At 59.9% G+C, this 20,258-nt stretch overlaps 3 protein-coding genes across 4 annotated transcripts in view; 1 reads left to right on the top strand and 2 right to left on the bottom strand.

Annotated features, from left to right (window-relative positions):
• ERCC6L (ERCC excision repair 6 like, spindle assembly checkpoint helicase) lies at positions 1-3,534 on the top strand. Its single transcript, XM_009816646.2, has one exon. The coding sequence runs from the start codon at positions 16-18 to the stop codon at positions 3,532-3,534; it is 3,519 nt and encodes a 1,172-aa protein (XP_009814948.2). The 5' UTR covers positions 1-15.
• Positions 3,535-6,284: 2,750 nt separating this feature from the next.
• On the bottom strand, positions 6,285-7,495 carry PIN4 (peptidylprolyl cis/trans isomerase, NIMA-interacting 4). The gene is made up of 4 exons (XM_059824532.1): positions 7,452-7,495; positions 7,289-7,353; positions 7,056-7,175; positions 6,285-6,460 (listed from the first exon to the last, which is right to left on the bottom strand). Exons 1-4 carry the CDS (start codon positions 7,489-7,491, stop codon positions 6,302-6,304), a joined length of 384 nt encoding a protein of 127 aa, XP_059680515.1. The 5' UTR covers positions 7,492-7,495; the 3' UTR covers positions 6,285-6,301.
• A 3,091-nt stretch (positions 7,496-10,586) lies between these two features.
• The window catches only part of NHSL2 (NHS like 2), a 33,942-nt gene continuing 24,270 nt past the window's right edge, over positions 10,587-20,258 (bottom strand). For both annotated transcript variants that reach the window (XM_059824346.1, XM_059824347.1), the window contains 7 exons: positions 17,867-18,019; positions 16,976-17,112; positions 16,620-16,824; positions 15,506-15,637; positions 11,980-14,178; positions 11,742-11,874; positions 10,587-11,291 (listed from right to left, as the gene is read on the bottom strand). In XM_059824346.1, coding sequence (XP_059680329.1) covers positions 10,979-11,291; positions 11,742-11,874; positions 11,980-14,178; positions 15,506-15,637; positions 16,620-16,824; positions 16,976-17,112; positions 17,867-18,019 — 3,272 coding nt within the window. In that variant the 3' untranslated portion in view covers positions 10,587-10,978. The remainder of the gene's footprint in view (positions 11,292-11,741; positions 11,875-11,979; positions 14,179-15,505; positions 15,638-16,619; positions 16,825-16,975; positions 17,113-17,866; positions 18,020-20,258) is intronic.

Genomic DNA, 20,258 nt, shown 5'->3' on the forward strand with positions numbered 1-20,258 from the left:
ATTCTGGCAGATGACATGGGCCTGGGTAAGACCGTCCAGGTCATCGCCTTCCTCTCGGGCATGTTCGACGCTGAGCTCATCCGGCACGTCCTGCTCATCATGCCCACCACCCTGGTCAGCAGCTGGCTGGCGGAGTTTGCTCGCTGGACCCCCGGCCTGCGCGTCAAGGAGTTCCACGGCACCAGCAAGATGGAGCGCACCAGGAACCTGGAGAGAGTCCAGAGGAAGAACGGCATCGTCGTCACCAGCTACCAGATGCTCATCAACAACTGGAAGCAGCTTGCCAGCTGCCAAGAGCAGGAGTTTGTCTGGGACTATGTCATTCTCGACGAAGCGCATAAAATCAAGTGCCCGTCCAACAAAACGACCAAGTGTGTATATGTGATTCCTGCGAAGCATCGCCTCCTCCTCACGGGCACCCCAGTGCAGAACAACCTGCGGGAAATGTGGTCCTTATTTGACTTTGCATGCCAAGGCTCTCTCTTGGGAACGGCCAAAACTTTTAGAATGGAATACGAGAATCCTATTACTAGGGCAAGGGAGAAGGATGCAACTCTAGGCGAGAAAGCACTAGGGCTAAAGATATCAGAGAATCTAATGACAATTATAAAGCCGTATTTCCTCAGAAGAACCAAAGAAGATATCAAAAACAATCGTGCTGACGAACCAGACGCTCCTCTTCCTGAGGATCCAAGCGAGAATAGTGCTCCTGTCATGCCATCTCTCACTAGGAAAAATGACTTTGTTGTGTGGGTGTACTTGGCACCAGTGCAGGAAGAAATCTACAGGAACTTTCTCTCTCTGGATCACGTGAAAGAAGTGCTGATGACAACCCGGTCGCCTTTGGCTGAGCTGACTGTCTTGAAGAAGCTGTGTGACCACCCCAGGCTTCTGTCTGCAAGAGCGTGTATCCAGCTGGGCTTGGAAGAACAGGAGTACTCCGAGCAGGATCACAGGAGTGAAGCAGGTATGCTTTCGGGTGCTAATAAAATAGATCATCTCTCTGATGAGACTGTGATTCGGGAGTCTGGGAAAATGCTGTTCCTCGTAGGACTTCTAGAAAGACTGCGAGAAGAGGGACACAGAACCCTGGTATTCTCACAGTCAAGGAAGATGCTGGATATCATAGAGCATGTCTTGTCTCACAGACAATTCAAAATCATGCGTATTGACGGCACAGTCACCCACCTAACAGAACGGGAGAAGCGCATTAACGCCTTTCAGAGTAACAAGGACTACTCCGTCTTCCTGCTCACTACGCAAGTTGGTGGCGTTGGTATAACCTTAACAGCAGCCAGCCGAGTGGTGATCTTTGATCCCAGCTGGAATCCAGCTACAGATGCTCAGGCTGTAGACAGAGCTTACAGGATCGGGCAAAAAGAGAACGTAGTAATTTATAGACTGATTACCTGTGGTACAGTGGAAGAGAAAATATACAGACGACAAGTATTTAAGGATTCGTTAATAAGACAGACTACCGGTGACAAAAAGAACCCGTTTAGATACTTCTCCAAACAGGAACTAAGGGAGCTTTTCACATTAGAAGATACTCGAACATCTGCAACTCAGATCCAGCTGCAGTCTTTGCATGCCACCCAAAGAAAGACTGACCTGCAGCTGGATGAACATATTGCATATTTGCACTCTCTGGAAATGTTTGGCATTTCTGATCATGACTTGATATATACGAGGGAAATAGCTCATGAGGAGCAGGTTGACAGCGAAGAAGCCCATCAGTACATTCAACGGAGGGTACAGAAAGCCCACGAGCTAGTTCAGTTAGAGTCTCAGCTTAGAGACCAGAGGATGGAGGGGATCAGAAATGCTTGTGAAGAGATATGGCAAAGACCACCAGAACTGGTCTCCAAGCCAAAGAAGTTGTCTCCAGGGTTGAACAACATAAACCACCTTGTTTCACCACCAGCAGCTGACAAACACGAAAACGACAAAGTTATTGATCTCACAGAGGACAAGGAGGTCCAGGTCCTTAATGTCAGCTCCAAAATGACAAGTCTGACTATTGATGACTTGGATGAAGAGAAACTGGCACAAGATGTGTCCAGTATGGATACAGGGCTGCTTAATACCAGCAAGACAGTGAAACAATCCAACATACAAGAATCTGAGAAAAATCTTGACTCAAGCATTATACCATCATCGCCTGGACTTCATCCACTTGATAAAGAGAGTCAGAGTCTTGAACAGAAACGGTGTTCCCATGTAAATTCAGATAGCTTGACTGAGGCAGGGAATGGCCTGTCTGGGCATAGTCAGCATTCCTCTAATGAGTCTGGTATGGATGACGATCCCAACAGGTTAAGAGATGCAGAAGTGTCAGATCAGCTACTTGACCCACGTGCTGCCTTGGGGACAGATAAGAATGACGTTCCTGAGCTAGCTTGGGCTGCCGCAGTGCCAGATTTATCAAACATTACGCCAGAAATCCACGCTGAGCTCCAGAAGTCTCGTGTGTTGGAAGCCAGCTTGGAGGATACGTCTGTGCCTTCTCTCCAGGATCAAGTTGACTTCAATCTGGTCTTGGAAGAGTCTGAAGATGGATGGCAAGATGCCTCTAATAGGGAAAGATCACTGGAGCACCCAGAAAAGGACAGCTTCCAACTAAAAGCAGAAAGTTTTTGTAAGTCTCCAACAAAAAAATCTCCAACAAAAACTGGGCTAAGTGAGAACAGTAACTGTGGAAAACCCTGTCACACAACTGAAGAAGAGCCAAATAACTCCCTGCAAGAGAGTGAAGCATCAGAGGAAAGCAGTGGTGCCTTCGGTTTTCGTAGAAAGAAATGCTTAAAAAGAATTGTTTCAGACAGTGAGGATGAAGACCATTCCATTATGATCTTGGAGGAAAGCCAGTCTGAAAAAAGGCCCTCTCCCATGAACAGCCCGCTGCATCAGTTTCTGGGAGGAATTAGTGCATCCACTCCTAAATGTGACAGAAGTATAGCAAACCCCATCTTTTCTCCCCGACTAATTAACAGTGGTAACAGGTCTACCGCTTCCAGGCGATCTCTGATCAACAAGGTGGTAGATGAGGTTGAGGATATTGGAGAAATCATGGGAACCACTGATGAAGACGACGATGATGACGGTGACGAGGAGCAAGACGACCTTGTGGAAGAAGAAGCTGAAGAGTGTAGTGGGGAATCTGCCGAACCTGAAGAAGAACCTGCTGGAGAAACGCTTGATACAGCTGAACATCTAGACAGCATGCCCTCTGAGCAGTCTGAAGCAGATGAGACAGAGTCATCTCAGGAGGGATCCAGTGGTGATGTCGAGCTTCAGTCGGGTGAGCAGATAGACTACTTCACCCAGGAAAGCATCTCTGAAAAAGAGGTTGGTCAGAGTTCTTCTGCTGTAGGTGATTACAATACCTTGGTAGACAGTGGGAAGAAACTTAAAGATGATGGAAAACTACAGGAGGCATTGAACTGTTTCCTGCAAGCTCTTGACATAAAAAGTGGAGATCCTGAAGTTATGCTTATGACTTTAACCTTGTATAGACAGCTAGCCCAGAAATGAAATATGTATACCTTTATTAAGTACAGTCTTACTTTTTCTCATTAAATGTTTGTCTGAACTACTTCACTGTGATTTTTTTTTTTTTCTTTTATCTAGCTTAAGACTGATGGCTGCAATACACACTTCTTTCAGAGTGGCTGAACAAATTCAGCATCTCCTCCCGCGTGAAGAAACAGTCTAAGAATCTCTTTGTCAGGTGTTGGGTGCTGGGGAAGGGACTTCACTGTGGACTCAGTTCACAAAGATGAAAACAGTTCATGCTCCTCTCTGATTATTTAATAATAAAGGTTGTCTTTATGTCTAAACCCCGCTCCAAGCTTGCAGCCCTGGCTTTGTCTTTCTGCCCTTCAGATTCTGCAACTGCCTCTCTCCTGAGAGGAGGCTGAGGGTGTGATTCCTCAACAGCTGCACACAGTCTAAACTCAAATTGCTATAGTTCCTCCATCCTTGACTTGAAACAAGCTGATTTGTCTGCCTGAACATCACCCACCATTTGGGTGAGCTGGATGCAGGTGCAAAGGGGAAAACAGAGCTACTGCAGCCTGGTTTTAAGTTGGTCTGAGAATATATTTATTTGCTGTGGAGGAGACAAAAAAAGAAGTTGGTTGCTGCTATAAATCCTCCAAGCAATGGAGGCCAGCACACCATCTGTCTGGTGCCAGGTCTAACACCGAACGTGGCACTGCAGAAACCCTTCTGCTCGAATCCCTGCCAGGCCGTGGCTGCTGTGGAAGGGGTATGTAGGGGGAGGGTTGCAGAAGGACTAGAATAGCAATTAGACCTTGACTGCTGCAAGGTGCTGAACACCTCAAACCTTCTGGTATTGCTGGAGGAGCCAAGGACTTCAAAGGAGTCTCTAGACTGACCTTGTTTGGAGCCCTCCCCCCCTGTTTATTTCCCTCTGAGTAGTACAGAAGCCTGCTCTTGCACAAAGGCAGCAGGAGGGGGAAATACTGGTTTTATTTTTTTTTTTTTTTTTTTCTGGTAAGGAAGTCCTCTAACCCTCTTCCCACATACAGTTTAGCTGTGGTAGATTAAACATTTCTCTCTGGTACTGTAGGCATGTTAAACCTATGACGTGGGTTCATAGTTCAGAACCATGCAAGCTTAAAATCAGAAGAACCTTGTTCTGGCTTTAAGCAATGCTCTGCTTATCTGACTCGCCCCCCTGCCACCACACTGAGATAAAACTTGGCCGGGGTACGCTCATCACTACAACCATCTTCTGTACAGTCTTTCCTTGTGACAATACAGCAGTGAATTTTAATGCTTCTGCATGCCATGTGCATGTTTAGTGCCTAGCAAGTTTGCCTTCTGTATCACAGTGTGATAGCAAGGGATACTTTCACACCTTGCTGAGTTTTTCAGTTTTTGGAGAGGAAACTGGTCTGCTGAATTTGAATCCTTTCTACTAGGAGACATGACAAACACAAACAATGATCCTGTTGGTACGGGAGATGTGCCAATGTGCTTTTGCTAATGGGTAGAAGAAAGCTCCGGCAGCCTGGGAACAAGTAGTTTTTTAACAGAGCATTCCTTAAATGAGGCCACATCTACTCTCATACTGTAGAAAGGCCTGTCTGCCTTTCATAACAAAATATTAATGAACTAGAGCTTTGCAATCATTCGTTGGCCTCTCTGAGCTTTCCATTCTCTTAACAAAACAAACACCCCAAAAAGGGAGGGAAGAGAAAGACCTGCCCTGGTTTTGGTCTCACCTCTTCCTTGTATACGATCTTGAGAAAGGCGTTTTGTTCTCTTTGATGTTTTCTGAGCCCTCTGACGCTGCATGATGCTCACCTGTGAACAGAGCCGGAGTCTGGTGGTAGAGATGTGCCTAGTTTGAGTGCTGCCTTTCAGCAGAAAGGAGATCACTGCGCTGGGGTATTTATTGCTAAGATCCAAGAGGTAGGAGACATAATGCGCCATCACATCTGCATCAATCACACTGTCCTTCAGGCAATTTTACCAGAAGGATGAGGCGCAGCCTGCTAGGCTTGAGACACGTACTGCACACCTAGCAGCATGGGGCGTGCAGGAAGCAACAAGCAAGCGTTTAGTGGCTTTTCTCTCATTCAAGCCTAAGTTACACCATTTCTTCCCCCAGCTTCAAGTGGATAAGACGCAGCTTTAGGTATGGATAACTTTCTATTCAGGAAGACTCCATTCCCCAACTCGCCTTCCCCACCAGTGCTCAGCCAGGGTGCCTCCAGCCCCGGCCTGACCCAGGCCTCTGCTGGGTAACTGCAAGAACAAGCCGCCTGCCCGGGGCAGCGACCACTAGCTCTAGCTGTAGGGCTACCCACCCTCTACCAAAGGGACTATCCTCCCAGCCCAAGTCTGAGCTCTGGAGCAGAAACTGCAGCACAGGAGCTGTTTCCATCCTCACTGATGAGGATGGGGATAAAGATCAAGGCCCTGGGGAACCCCTCTTTCCCTTTCTGCATCATTTAATTTGCAATTAGAAGCCTGAGCACCTTATTCAGGTGGACAGATTGCAATGGGAAAAGCAAGAGGCTGGCCTGCCAGACAAAACAGATTTCAACAACTGTGTAAAGCTCTTAATTGACCTTTTCCAGGGAATGCTTTACCTCTCTAGGCAGGGCCCTGTTCTCTGCCAGCTGTAATCTGTGCATCCTGCCATGATGGCAGGGATGGCCGGCTGCCTCCAAGCATGCCGCTGGTTATGACCGACTTGCTCCAAGGTCAAGGTGTCTGGGAAGCTCTCAGGATTCAAGCAGTCAACAAAGTAATGGTCATTCATATTTTATTTTCTGCCTTCCACCATGATAATGTGGTACCCGAACTTTGTTTTGACAGGAGGGTCTGTATACACTGGCTTGTCCATGCTGCTCACGGGCAAGGCGAATGCTGCTTCCTGGAAAGGTCCCACCATGGAGCCTCTGGTCATCCAGCCCAAGTCTCCCTGGAAAAAGGAACCATCAGGGTTAAGCTTTGAGAACCTCACTGCAACAGCAGCTTTATCAGCAGGGAGGGTGGCTGATGTGGCTGTGGGACTGGAAACCTGTCCCAGCAGCATCTGTCTTGTCAGCGTGCACCACTGTGAGGGAGGCCAGCACAGGGAAGAGTTCCTCGCACGGGGCTGCTTCTCAGCAAGCACTGGCTGGCTAAAGCCGTGGCAGGCTTGGGCTCTACCCTCCCCGAGGGCTGGCCTGCTTGGGGCTCGTGTGCCTCAGCTCTGCTGCAAAAAAGTATTCACGGCTGAGCTGCCGGCACCTACTTGTGTCTTTGCCCAGCAGTTAAGGCTGCCCATGACCAGTGTTTGCCCACCCCACTGGGAACTCTGGGGGTGCTGTGCTCGAAGCTGTTGAGGCAAGCTTCTTGAAGGCACCCGGGAAGGACTTCCCAACAGCAGTCTCCCGCAGGCACGCAGCGCTGAAACAGCAACGACGGCCAGCGGGAGACCAGGCTGTCGGAGACCCCGCAGGCCGCTGCCCCCGCTGCCAGGCCGCGCTCCCCTCCCCTGAGAACTCCCCTCGGCAGGCAGGCGCGGCACGTACCCCTTGCCTGGCTTTGTCCTCGCTGTACTGCGAGGCGACTTCGCTGAAGCGCAGGCCGGACTTCAGCTTCTCCATGGCCTCCATGGCTTTGCCGTGCTTTTCGCACAGGATGTGCCGAACCTGGGAGGGGGGAGCCAAGCGGGGCTATGGCAGCCGGGCCGGGCCGAGGGAGGAGCGGGGAGGCACCGCCCCCGAGGGACCCTGCCCGGCCCCCCGCAGCCCCCCGGGCTCACCTTCACGGCGCTGCCGCCTCCCTTCGGGCCCTGGGCTTTGCCCTCGCTGCTGCCGCTGTCGCCGCCTGTGAACGCAGTACCCTGTGACCGGCCCGGCCCTCACCCCCCGCGCCCGGCCAGACCGCCCCAGCTCCCGGTGCCGCTGGCCCCCGGCCCCGCTCACCCTTGCCCGCCTTGCCGCCGCCTTTCCCTTTGGGCGCCATCTTGCCGCCGTCAGGCCGCGCTGAGGCCCCCGGGCTGCCCGCGGCGCGCCGGACTGGGGCCGCCCCTACCTCCGCCCCGGCGCCCGCCCGGCCGCCCCAGAGCCGCCCCCGGCCGCAGGACCCCGCGTGAGGCCCGGATGCTTGAAGGCGGCCTGGGCCTGGGCCTGGACACCGCCCCGGGCTGTCCCGGGAGCCCGCCCCGGCGGAGCCCGCCCGGCACCCCGGGCTGTGCTCAGCACCCAGCCCGGGCTGCCCCCGACACCCAGGGCTGTTCCTGGCACCCACCCTGCCTGCCCCCAGCACCCCAGGCCGGTCCCCAGCACCCACGCAGCACCCTGGGCAGCCCCGGGCACCCGTCCCACCTGCCCCCAGGACCCCAACTCTGTCCCCAGTCCTCACGCTAACCCCAGCACCCACCCCGGCCTGTTCCCAGCACCCACCCCGGGCTGTCCCCGGCACCCTGCAGCGTCCCTGCGCCCACCCAGAGCCACTGGGGACACACGAGCGCGGGGCAGACGCTGTGAGAGGCCCCGGCAGATGGGGCTGCGTGGGCCCCGCACTTGCCAGCGTCCCCTCGAGCCACCCGGGGTCATGGGGGTTGCCCGTCCCCCTGCTCCCAGCACCCTTCCCTGGGGCTGTGGGCCCCCTCGGCAGCCGCAAGAACCAGCACGCACAGGCAGCCCTCAGCAGGGAGCAGTTTACCAAGCTGGCGAGATTAAAAAGTACAACATTCAGAAGTACGCACCATGGCGGGCTGGCCCCCACCCCGCGGGACCAGGGGTTCATGCCGCCGGCCAGGCTCTCCCCAGGGACCACAAGCTGCTTTTCCCACAGTGAAGCAGCCACAGAAACGGTTCTGCATCCACAGCCGGAGGGAGGAGGAAAGCAAGCGGCAAGGGACGAGCTCTCAGCCCAGAGCTGGCCAGCTCACACCAGGAAGAGCCCATTCCTCCGGCCAGGGAAATGAGGATATCCGTCCCATGGCCCGACCCCCAGCTCAGCAGCCAGGATTCACTCCAGGCCTCCCAGACATTTCTTATTTGGTGGCGGATGACCGCTGTTGCTGCCAGCGGTGCTGGGTTTTTGCAGGGGTGTCCCCTCCCCGTGCTTGTCCCCAGCCCACTTTGCCAGCTGCCATCCCCCCGCTGCCGCCTCCACCACCACCAGTTTCCTGAGCAGTCATGTGCAAAATGTACCCGTCCCCAGTCCCCACGGCCCCATCCCCGCCGCGCCAGCACCCTGCTGCTGGGCCCAGAAGCAGCAGGAGTTCTGGGTGCCGTGGGATGGAGATGTAGCATGGAAATTTGTTAGAGCTTTTTTTTTTTTTCCTGAGTTTCTCAGCCTGGATCTTAATTACAGGCTTAAATTTGCAACCCCGGGAGAGGGAAGGGAGCAATGTGCAAGTAATGGGAGGGAGGGGAGGGGGAACCAACCGCAAGGAGTGCAGAGCCTCTTTTAGGGTCAAATCCAGAACGGGCTAGTGGATGGGGAGGTGTTTGCAGAGGGCTGTGCTCCCCGGGGGCCCAGGCTGTGTGCAGAGCTCCTGGGGGGGACAGAGACCCCCCGAGACGAGCCCTGGCCCCTCGGAGGGGCAGCTGTAGTGCTGCCGTGGTGCCTTCCTGCCCGCACCACTGCCCGGACCCAGCCGCATCACTCTCCCCCATGTACAGGAGGGCTGGGGCATGCTGGAGCTTGCAGAAATGTATCAAGAAATAAAGCGGAAATTTTCCTAAACACCCTGTTTCTTTGTCAGCCGCAGCCTGGCCCTTTCTCTCTTGCTAGGGGTGCGCAGCCACGCTAGTGCTCTGAGCTGGGGCTGGCATGTCCTCTCAGTCCTGCCCTCCTCCCGAGTTCTGCCCTGGCCCCGGCAGCTGTCCCTGCCCCGCTGCTCCTCACCGTGGCCTCTGTCACTGGCAGCTGGGGCTCCCATGCTGGAGCCAAGCCAGGAAGAAGCAGCTGGGGGCAAGGCGGACGAATCCCACCCTGCGCCTTCTGTTGAGTCCCGGGCAAGGGCTGGCACCCCAGCCAGGGACGTGCAAACCACCCCTTTGGCAGGGCTGGGCAACATGGCTGTGCCAGCACCGCATTCCCCTGCGCTGCCACGGCACGTGCCATCGCCTTGCAGCACCCACATGGGCAGCCGTGTGGGTGGGCGGGGAGGCACACACCGCGGGGCGTCCGCTGCACGCCTCGACAGCGTGTCCCAGCCCACGGGACGCTCGGGGGAACGCAGTCTGGCTGTCTCAGGGACCTGCGTGGACCAGGGGGACGGACGGTGGCACTGCCAGCAGCACTCTGGACAGCGGCAGGGTGCAGCCCCTGCTTTGCCAATGGTGCTGGCACACATCCTGCTCAGCCTCGCACAGCTCCCCTGCAGCCAGCGGTACAGGCGGAGTGGTGGGTAACCCTGGAGGGACCCCAGGAGTCACCTGGGAGGTGGCTCAGCTGACGTCTGGCTGGGTTTCACCAACAGCTTGGCGGCAGCCTAGGACCTCCAGCGGCTGACGTTTGCAGGAGCTGCCGTCGCAGGGTACTTCGGTGTGATGCAAGAGGCAGAGCTGGGGAAGGGCTTCCCCGGGCAGCGCTGGCCTGCCGCAGCCCCTCCATCTCACGGCGGCAGGGCCGCCCACACCCCACGTTGCCCGAAGTCGACAGCCTGGTGCAGGACCCGCTAACGCTGGGAGGCTGGCAGGGAGCGGGGAGGCTGGCGGACCTCCATGTGTGGTGCGGCTGGCGGGGTTAGGCTCCCCGGGGCTGGCGGCGGAGGCGACCCTGGGATTTGCTTTTGGATTGAGAGCTGAGGAGCTCTGAAATGCAGCATTTTGGGGGCTTTCGAGGGGCTGGGTTTTGGCTTGAGGTCGTCGCGCTGGCTGTGGATGCCGGGGTGCCTGTTCCCCATGCGGCAGGGAGGATGCTCAGGACGACGAGGGGGAACTGCTTGTGGCTCTTCCAAAGCAACCCCAATTCCAGCTGGCCCCCTTACGTCTTCCCAAAGTACATCTCCATATATCCAGCCGAACTCAAACCGAGGATCTTTGCCTGGGAAACTCAAGGTACAATGTCAAACGAAAGAGAATAAAACATCATCACCACTGTGCATTAGAAAAGCCATTTAAAGTACCACATGCCGGAGTGACCAAACAGTTTCAAGCTAGCTTCGCTGCGGGCGCTGAGTGACGCCAGGGGCTGCAGTCCCCCTCTGTTTCCCGAGCAGGCGCCTTCGGTCCTGGGAGCCGGCTCAGCCAGGGACAGTCCCAGCTACGGTGCCACCTCTTCCCTCCCGGAAAGGGCCCAGCTCTGCCAAACACACGGGGGCTTGGGCTCCAAACACTGCTTCTCTGCCGGCAGCTCTCCAGGGAAGAAACAAAAGCAGAAAACCCCCGGCAGGACACATGGACTCACCCGGGCAGCTAGGACACCCCTTCCACAGCAATACTCCCTCTGCAGCCATCTCCAGCCCTTCATGGCCAGAAGGGACCATACAAGGTTAGGGCTGGCTTTTGGGGCTGTTTGCACCATCTAGCTCGGGGGCAAACTCCGTCATGACCCTCCGAGCCAGTGGGTTTGTGGTCTTGAGCAGTTCGGCAGCAGATGGCCGGGTACCAGGGCTGGTTTTGCTGCTCTTCTTCTGAAGCAGGGCTTTAAAGTCTTCGTTCCTGCTGGAAGACTTCCCGGTGCTGCCTGCTGCTGCCAGGGACTCGCCGGTCGGGGAGCCTGAAGTCTTTACAGGTGAGTGGGAGTTGGGCCGGCTGCTAAAGGTGTCACCAGGCTCCTTCCGCCCCAAGACCTTCCTCTTCGACCTAGGCACCAAAGAGACATGCAGTGGGAGCAGCCCCGGGTGGGAGCTGCCACCACTCTGGATGGGGCGAGGTCCTACAGCAAGGGGCACGATGCCTGCCCAGCTGTGGCTGTGCCTGCTCTGCCGGGGCAAGAAGACAACCCGTGCACGGTGATGGACCTAGCTATTGGCAAACGCTCTCCTGGCAGCTAGGTCCAACTTACCCCAAGGCTGATGGGGCAGTGGACACCCCCCCTACACAAGCTGGTGACCCAGCCTGGACGCAGACTCAGGGTGCTAAGCTCTGAAGCGCTTGAGGCAGCAACACCCAGGTTGTCCCCAGATGTGAGCATCAGCCCCGGTGTGGAAAATTTAAGGTGTCACAGTGGGACACTGTGCCCGGCGCGTGACCGTGGCAGGGTGCAGGAGGTGCAGGGTGCTGTGCGCACCCAGTGCCACACACCAGCCCTACCTGTGGATCACGGTGAAGAGATCCTCCGTGGTGCGGGATGTCACAAACACATCGTCATCCTCCTCCACGATGGATTCAGCCGTCTTGTCGCTGGCGAAGCTCTTCTCCTCTGTGCCAGCCTCCACCAAGCTGCCTGCGGATGGGGAGGAGAAGGCAGCTGTGAACCACCCTGTGCGGGCACGGGGGGAACCTCCTGTCCCTGGGGTGAAACCCACTGTAGGAGCAGAGAGACCCTCACCTTGCTCCCAGGCAGGGTCGCTGGCTTGTGCTGTGCCCAGGGCCTCCGGGGACGGCAGGTCGTCGGGGTTGCAGCAGGTGGGGTCAGCGTCCAGCGTGATGATGGGGCTGGGGGTGGGCGCCTGGTCCCCCATGCCAGCTCCCAGCTGTGCTGTGGTCAGAGCGAGGGGCAGGTAGAGCACGCTGGGTTTTTTGGGCACTGGTGGTGGCACCTTGGCCTTCTTTCGCTCCCCCTCGCCAGCACTGCTCCGCTCTGGCTGCGGCTCGTCCTCCAGGCTGCCCTGGGAGAGCCGCCGGGGTCCCGCCAGGTTCAGGAGCAAGGGGGGCTCCCCTGGACCCCTCCTCAGCTCCCCTTTCCGCAGCACCACGAAGCCGTCCTGCAGCAGCCCCTTCTCCTTGGTGGTCGTGCCTGGTGGGGACGTGGGGGACAGGGGACCCTCCTCCCGCAGAGCTGGGGGCTTGGGCAGGATGCACGGGGGCCGCTTGGCCAGGGGCGGCTTCTCTGCCACGGGTGGCTTCACCTTCCTCTCCGACCCCAGGCAGGGACCGCGTGCCGGCTCCTCGGCATGCTCCAGGCCGTCGGCATTGTCCTCCGGCTCTGAGCGGCTGATGGAGCGGAGGCGGACAGAGCGCAGGTCGGACTGCGTGACCACCGGCATGATGGGTGTGATGGGGCTGGTCTTCTGGGCCAGCTTGGTGCCAAAGGTGGAGTCGGAGTGGTGCCGGCTGACCTTCGTCTTCCCCTTCAGGGAGATCTTCAGCCCCGAGAGGTCAAGGTGGGCAGGCGGCGTGAGCGGCAGGTCGAAGGAAAGCCTGGACTTGGGGCTCCTCTCCATGGGGGACGTGGGGGGCAGCGAGGACTTCCTCTCGGGGACCAGCGGCCTCACCCGCACCTGGTGCGGGGAGTGTCCGAGGATGGCAGAGGTGGGGACAGTGGGGGTTGGAGTCTCCGACTGGCTGGAGTACCCGCTGGATGGGGACATCAGCCCCGTGGGCCTGCCCGGGGAGGAGGTCTTGAGGTCCGCCTCGGCGGACAGCTGGGAGGGTGTCGTGGCCCTGGAGACGGAGGGGGATGCGAGGGACTCGGAGCTGCCCTGTGCCTTGGCGCACTCGATGGCTGTGGTCCCTGTGGCCGTGCTCGAGCTGGAGAGGGACCGGTAGGGATCGCCAGCCTTCCAGTCCGTGAGATGCCACTGGTGTGGGGTGGCCGTGCCGTCAGGCTCCCTCCCCACGCTCCCATGGGGGTCGGCGTGCACCAGCCGGTGGCCCTGGGGCTCCGGAGGGATGCACAGGCTCTTGGGTCGCTGATCCTTGGGCAGTGCTGAGCTGGGCCCCACGGCACCATCCTCTTTAATCAGAGAGACACTGCGCGTGGGTGGCGAGGGCTTCTTCTTCGCCTTCTTGAGGGAGATGCTCTTGGAGCGCCGCCGCCGCTGGCCCTCCTGCTCCAGCCCCAGGGAGACGTTGTCGGTGCTGGTGCTGCCCTCGGAGCTGGCGCTGGGGTAGCCCAGGGCGTAGTTGGCGCTGCCCCGCCGGGTCTCGGCGTACGCGATGTCCACGGAGCAGAGGGAGCCCGAGTCGGTGGGCACCGACAGTGACCGCTCGCGGAACCGGCACCCAGCCCTCTCCACCTCCAGCCGTGCCGGCTCCGTCGCCGGCTCCGTCTCCAGCTCCTCTTGGCTTCCTGGCAAGAAGTTCACTTTGGGTTCTTGGCCCTCACACCTCTGGCCACCCCCGGAGGTCGGGGGTGACTCAGGCACTGTGCCGGAGAAGGAGCCGGGCCCGTTGCTGCCCATGCGCTCCTCTGTGGTGATGAAGAAGGAGGCAGCGGCGGCAGGCGAGCCCGGGCTGGGCAATGGGCTGGAGCCGCCCGGCGAGGCACAGGCGGGCCCTTTGCCCTGACCGGCGGCAGGACTGGGGGGGCTCATGTAGCCCAGGGTGCTCCAGGGTGGGGGGAAGGGGGTACTCTGCGGCCCGTTGCAGGTGCCGGTGCAGGGGGTGGCCGCGTTGTCCATGGCAGCGGGCGGCTGGCAGCAGCGGGCCCCGAGGTCGCTGAAGGTCTTCCTCAGTGGGGCAGAGAGGGGCTGGCGAGGACTGGTCTCCTGAGGGGCCTTCCCGCTCGCGGCCTCGGGCACGAAGCTGCAGGAGAGGGACTCGGCGATGGGTGCGCGCGTGTTGAACACCGGGCCGTTGGCACCACCTGCGAGGAGAGACACGGCCCGGGTGAGCACCGTCCCGCTTCGCTCTCTGCCAGTGGGTCAGTGGCACAGTCCTGCCCCGCCTGCCGTGGGGCCAGGACTTGTCCCACACTGTGTCCCGTCTCTGGGGCTGCATCTCTGCCCAGGCATGAAATGTGCCTGGGCAGACTGGAGGGGACGGGTCAACATCCCCTTACCAGATGCTCTCCTACCCCCTGTACTGGTGTGGCCATAACCCAACTGGGGACAGTCCCCGGCCTGTGTTAACCCTCGAGCCTGGGATCTGTTGGCTGGGACGTGCTGTGGACAACTTAGCAGCCATGGCAGGAGTCTTCATCCATGGGGACATCGGCCCCACAGCGACCAAAGTGCTGCCCCAATGCTGCCCCGTGGTGGGGACACAGATGGAGACCAGGAAGAGCAGAGCAAGGCATTGCCACCCAGGTCGGGGAGGGACGCAATGGCTCCCAGTGCCAGCTCATCTCCGAACAGCCTGGATGGGGAAGGACCTGGGGACCCTGCTCAGAGCACGCCCAGCAGACCAGGATGCTCAAGGCCGCAGCAGGTTGAGGTCTCACTGTCTCCAAGGGAGGAGCCGTGAGAACCTTTTGGAGTTTTGACCACTGTCCCTATCCAGTGACAATTCCCCCTGGTGCAGCTGGTGCCATGGCTTCTCCTCCTCCTGTCCCTCCCTGCCTCTGAGAAGAGGCTGGCTCTGGTTTCTCTCTACCTTCCATAGGGGACGGCACGACAAGGCCGCCGGCCAGGGTGGCTGCTGTCCCCACGGGGTCCAACACGGTCCGTGGCCATGCTGGGAGTGCTGCAGGCACCCTCAGCTGCGTAAGCACCCTCAGCACGTGGGTGCAGGCCGGCTCGCCAGCCCCAGCAAAGACCCAGGCAGCGTGCGTGCCCCGCAGCCCCGGCACCCTGCGCGCGAGGTCTGCCCACAGCCGGGGAGAGCGGGCCCGGGGCAGGAGCTGCCGGAGCTGAGGCTGGGTGACTAGGAGAAATTCCGGCGGCCTTCCCGCCCCGTTAAGTGTGCAGGACCCCAACTTGGGGTGAAGGGGCTGTCCCCGATGCCACGCCAGCCCCAGGGCCAGCCCGGCGTCACCAGCATGTCCAGCACCTCGGTGCCCCAGGAGGGAGCAGATGCAGTGCGGTGGCCTTTACCTCCCCAAGGCCGGGGCATCCCTGGGGAGCCCCGCTCTGCCTGGGCTGGCTGCCAGCCCCTGGGGTAGCTCTGCCCACCGTCAGGACAGCTCTGGCGGGTGCCAGCCCTGCCCAGGCACTGCCGGGGCATGAAAGTGGCTGCGCGGTTCTTGCCGTCACCTTGGTCTCGCAGGGACAGGTTAGGGAATCCGATAATGGTCCGTCTACGCCGCAGGGTGGACTTGGGGTTCATCGCGGTCTCTGTGTTAAACAGGGAGTGACGAGCACTCGCGTGCCTAGCAAAGTGCTGCCCTGTAGCCAAAACAAACACGCTGTACGTGGCGGTGCCAGGAGGGGCTGCCAGGGCGGGGGCTCGGCCCCCCTCCATCGCCGTGTGTCCCCTGGGTGTCCCCGGGCCTGGGATGGTGACTGCAGGCAGGAGCGTGGGATGGCAGGAGGGTGGGTGAGCCATGCGGGATGAGCTGCACAGGAGATGGAGGCACAGCGGGCACTGCCGGCAGGAGGGAAGACAGAGATGCTGCAGATGGAGGTGGGATGCACGGAAAGCTGCGGAGACCGGCCCCGCTCTGCGCGAGGGACTCTGGTCTGTGCTGGTGAGGCTGGACCCCGCACCACTGGGCTTCATCGTTAATGGGGGCAGCGGTGCTGAGCCACACTGGGGACACGGACATGAGGAACAGCAGGGTGGGGAGAGGTCCCGGCACGTCTCTCCATCGCAGAGGAAAAGGGCAGAAAGATATCTTTTGCCTTCAGAAGGTGCACCTTACTCAGCCCCAGGCTCCTACTTGGGGGCAGAGTGTGGCACTGGTGCCTGCAAGGACCAGGCAGGACCGTGCTGCTGGGAGCTGCAACCCCATGAGGATGGACGGACAGACGGACAGACAGGTGAGACAGGCTGGCCGCATGGAGCGCGGCGAGAGCCAAGGTGACAACAGAACCGGCTGGCTGGGCAGCATGGCGGAAACAAGAGACCGGACGGCGGTGTGGCCGGTGGGTGAGATGAACAAGTTGTGGATGGCAGGAGAGATGGCTGGGAATGACAGACGCCAGCGTGGCCCTGCTGTCCCCTGCTCTGCCCCCGGTGCCCGCCTGGCCGGCGGGGACACAGGCTCGCAGCCCCAGCCCCCCCCCGCCCCACCGCCGTGCACCCTGCCGCAGCTGGATGCTGGGGCACATCCTTGCCTGCACCCCGCATCCTCCCCCCCCCCCCGATGCCGGCTCGGCACTGCCTCTCGCACCTCTCCCCCGCCGCGCCGCGGGGGTGCTGCCCTACCCGAGACATTGATGGGGACGATGTTGGTTTGGACGGAGCAGGACTGGTGCCACTGCTTCTCCTCCACAGTGGGCAGGGGGAAGGCCCTGGTCCAGGCTGGCTGCTTGTCTGGGCTGGTGGGGAGGCTCAGGGAGGTGTCGGGCGGCCGAGCACCGAGCGCGGTCGTGCCAGCAGTCTCCTCTTCGGTTGCTCGCCAGCTCGGGGGCTGTAGGGGGAAAGGCACATGATGCACCAAGGGGATGAGGGTGGGACACAAACGGCTCCCCCCGGCCTCACCGCCTGACCGGCCGCGCCAACCCCTGTCCTCCGGGCGATGTCGGGGCCGCGCTGCCCTGCCCCGCCGCCCCGGCACTCACCATAAGCACGAACTCGAGGCGCTTGGCAGGCGGGGGTCGAGGCGACGGCTCGGGGGGGGTGTCGGGGGGCAGGTGACCGGCGGCACGGAAGGTCTGCCCGGTGACCCTGCTCTCGGCGTACTGCTCCTCATACTCCTCTGCAAGAGAAACGAGCCTGGGACCCTGCTCCAGCCACCAGCCGGCCAGGGGTGAAAGCTTTGCCCCCGGGGCAGGAGGAACACGAAGGCGTGTGTGGCTGTCCCCGCTGCTTGTCCCCAGGCTGGCTTGGTCCCTGCTCAACACGGGCAGCTCAGAAGGTGAGGAAGGGAGACTCCAAGGAGCAATGCCAGGGCTGGGGGCGAGTCAAGGCAGCGCTGGGACCCCAGCAGCCTGCCCTGCTCCTCCCAGGAGCCTGGGGACGCAGTGGGTCCCGCGGGGAAGCAGAGTCCCACCGCCGGGGACAGCCAGGAGGGAACTCAGTGTCTCCCCATCCTGTAATTGTTGAGCTAATTAACGCTGGTCGCTATGGCCTGGCAGAAATCAGGTCTGCTCAGGCTGACTTAATGAGATTACAAGCCGGGGGAAGGCCAGGCTGCTGATCTAATCGATGCCTGCGAAGCATCCAAGCTGAGGCCGCGTGATGGCTTGGTTAAGAAATTGGAAGGAAACACAATCAACGGCCACGCTGATCCGGTTAGACAGATCAGCGGCTGGGCCTCCAAGGCTCTCGTGGGCAGAACCGTGCCGCGGTGGGGCTGGCAGGCTTCTACGGCTTGGTGAGGTCTGAAGAGCAGCTTGGACACGTGCACATGGGAGACGACCTCGCTGTTTGCATGGCGGTCACATACGCAAGGCAGCGCCCATCCCCGCCACCCTCACCCAGCCCGCCGCCGGCCCTTCTTGCCCCGCTACCTTGCAGCAAGCTCTGGAGGTTGAGCTGGGCCTCCTGGTGCAGCTGCTCCATGCCCGGCGGGCGCCCAGCCGCCAGGAAGACGTTCACTGGCTGCTGCCATGACAGCTTGGCGTGGCCGGCTTTCTTGCTCTCGAGGTCCAGGTTAGAGGTGGCTGCAAGTGGGAAGGAGCAGAGTGAGAGGGAGGCGGGCGGGCGGCTTCCCTGCGAGCACTGCCGCGGGCTGCCAGCCAACGCCGCACCGGCACAGCGCGCTCATCCTGTCCTAGGTCTCTCCAGGAACATGTGTCCTGTCCCGACAAAGCCACCCAGGCAAGCTGCTGCCGGGTGGGACCAGACCCCATCACTGCCACCGCTGCTGCTCGAGGGGCTGGACACTGTCCCCACGGGCTGCCAGAACAAGCCAGGAAGGGAGCAGGGTGAAACTGGGGAAGGAAGCAAGACCTGTTGCCCCGGGTGACTGCCTGGCTGCTCCTGGGCGCAGGAAATGCTGCAGGCTCTGGTGAAGCAATCTCTTGGCTGCAGAAGAGCAGAAGTTGCAACCGAAAAGGAGGGAGCGAAGGGGACACGGTGCCTTTCACCACACTGGTTTCAGCCCGCTCAGCGAGGTTAACGCCCTGCCCCGGCGGTGGGCACCCCACAAAGGTCTGCTGGGAAGGAAACCTCTGCGAGGATGGGGCCAGGCACTTGCCCAGACCCTCTGAAACACCCATATGGGTGGAAAAGTCCCTGGGAGAAGGATTTGGGCTCGCTGGGGAGCTGGCCATGCTGGGAGCTGAGCGGCGCTCCGGCAAAGAGGCTTTGCCACCGGAACCCCTGCAGCTCTGGCACCTCTGCTCCGGTGCAGTGCTGGCCCCGAGTGGATATGGGTTTCCTACCCAGCACGGTTTTGTGCCGGAGTCAAGGGAGTCCTCCTGCCAGCACGCTGCCTGCCGAGCACATCCAAGCCCCGAGCCGGGCAGTGAAGGCAGAGAGTGTGTTTGTGAGCTTTAAACGGGGCTGGTGGATGACCAGGGTCTCATCCCTGGGGATTTAGGGCTAATCATTCTCCAGCTGCCTCTGCTGTGGGCAGAGGGACAGCTGCTCTCGGCACCGGGCACTGCGCAAGGTCCTGTGCCTGGTGTCACCCACCGGGCTGGCTGTCACCCCTGGGGACCAGGGCCTGATGTCCCTTCGCCCTGTTTGGTATCCGGGATGTTCCCGCTCGGCAGCTGGCACTGCTTCATCCGCCTGGGCCGAGTGATGCACATCCCGAGTTTGACTCACATTTTGCAGGGGAGAGCGGCAAGCGCGGGGGCCAGGGGGCTGAGAGCTTTCCGATGGCGCTGGGGTGCAGGCATGCTCTGCCTGCGTGCCTGTCCCCGTCCCATCAGTCAAGGTGCTCCTATTACCAGAGTGACAAATGCTTCCCCTCTGCCGCCCACAGCGCGTGAGGCTGTGGGGTCCCCGTCCCCCGCGAGCACACCACCGCCCCAGCTGCCAAAACGCAGCCGTCTCTGGCCACGGCACCCTGCTTCATGCCAGACCCCAGGCAGGTAGTGACACCAATCCCACTTGCCTGGGTGAAGGCTAACGGCCCCAAAACAGGGTCGGGCTCCCTGGCACACCCTGCGCAAGCCACGTCCCCCTCTTCCTGCACTGTTGGGTCAGCCGTGCCCTGGCTCACCCGGCACTGCATCCTGAGCATCACCCTGCTGCTCACGGGTGCTGTCCTCCCTGGGGGTGCCATCCTGCCCACCCTTCCCCCCAGCTCCCGCTGATCGAGCGGCAGAGCCTGCACAACGCCCAGCACCCGAAAGCAAGATGCCACGTCCCTAGCCTAGTTACTTTTATAATTTGTGTTACCATAACGACGTGCCTTAACACCAGGCTTTTTTTTCCCCCTTTTTTTTTTTTCCTCCTTTAAATAATTTGCCTTGTTTCCATATCAACCAAGAGGTGTCGGGGCGTGTGTGTGTGTAAACCACGCTGAGGCTTCGCCCGGCTGCAGAGCCCCATCCCATAGGGCAGTGCCATGCAGCTGGGGGTGAACTTTTCCCTGCTGCGGGTGAACAGAGCCCCCTTTTCTCACACAGGGATGTGGCTTTTCCTCCTCTCGCCTCCCAGTTTGGTGCCTGCCAGGTTGCGATGCCCGCAGGGGTCAGGGGTCCTGGCAGAGGTGACGGCAGAAGGAGCCCCGTGCCCTAGCCTCCGGCTCGCCCCACGTGCCCGGTCATCCCCTGGGGATAGAAGCTGGGAGCGCGGCTGGGCATGGGGCAGGGGCAGGGCATCTCCCCAGAAACCTGACCTACAGGGCCGCAGGAAGGGAGCCGGGGGCACAGAGGGGCCAGGGGCCACGCGCTCACCTCTGCAGACCCCAGCCACCCAACCCACTCTCTTTGGCGAGGTGGGGGA

This window comes from Gavia stellata, chromosome 14 (genome assembly GCF_030936135.1).
Source record: "Gavia stellata isolate bGavSte3 chromosome 14, bGavSte3.hap2, whole genome shotgun sequence".
In the NCBI taxonomy this organism is placed as follows: Eukaryota; Metazoa; Chordata; class Aves; order Gaviiformes; family Gaviidae; genus Gavia; species Gavia stellata.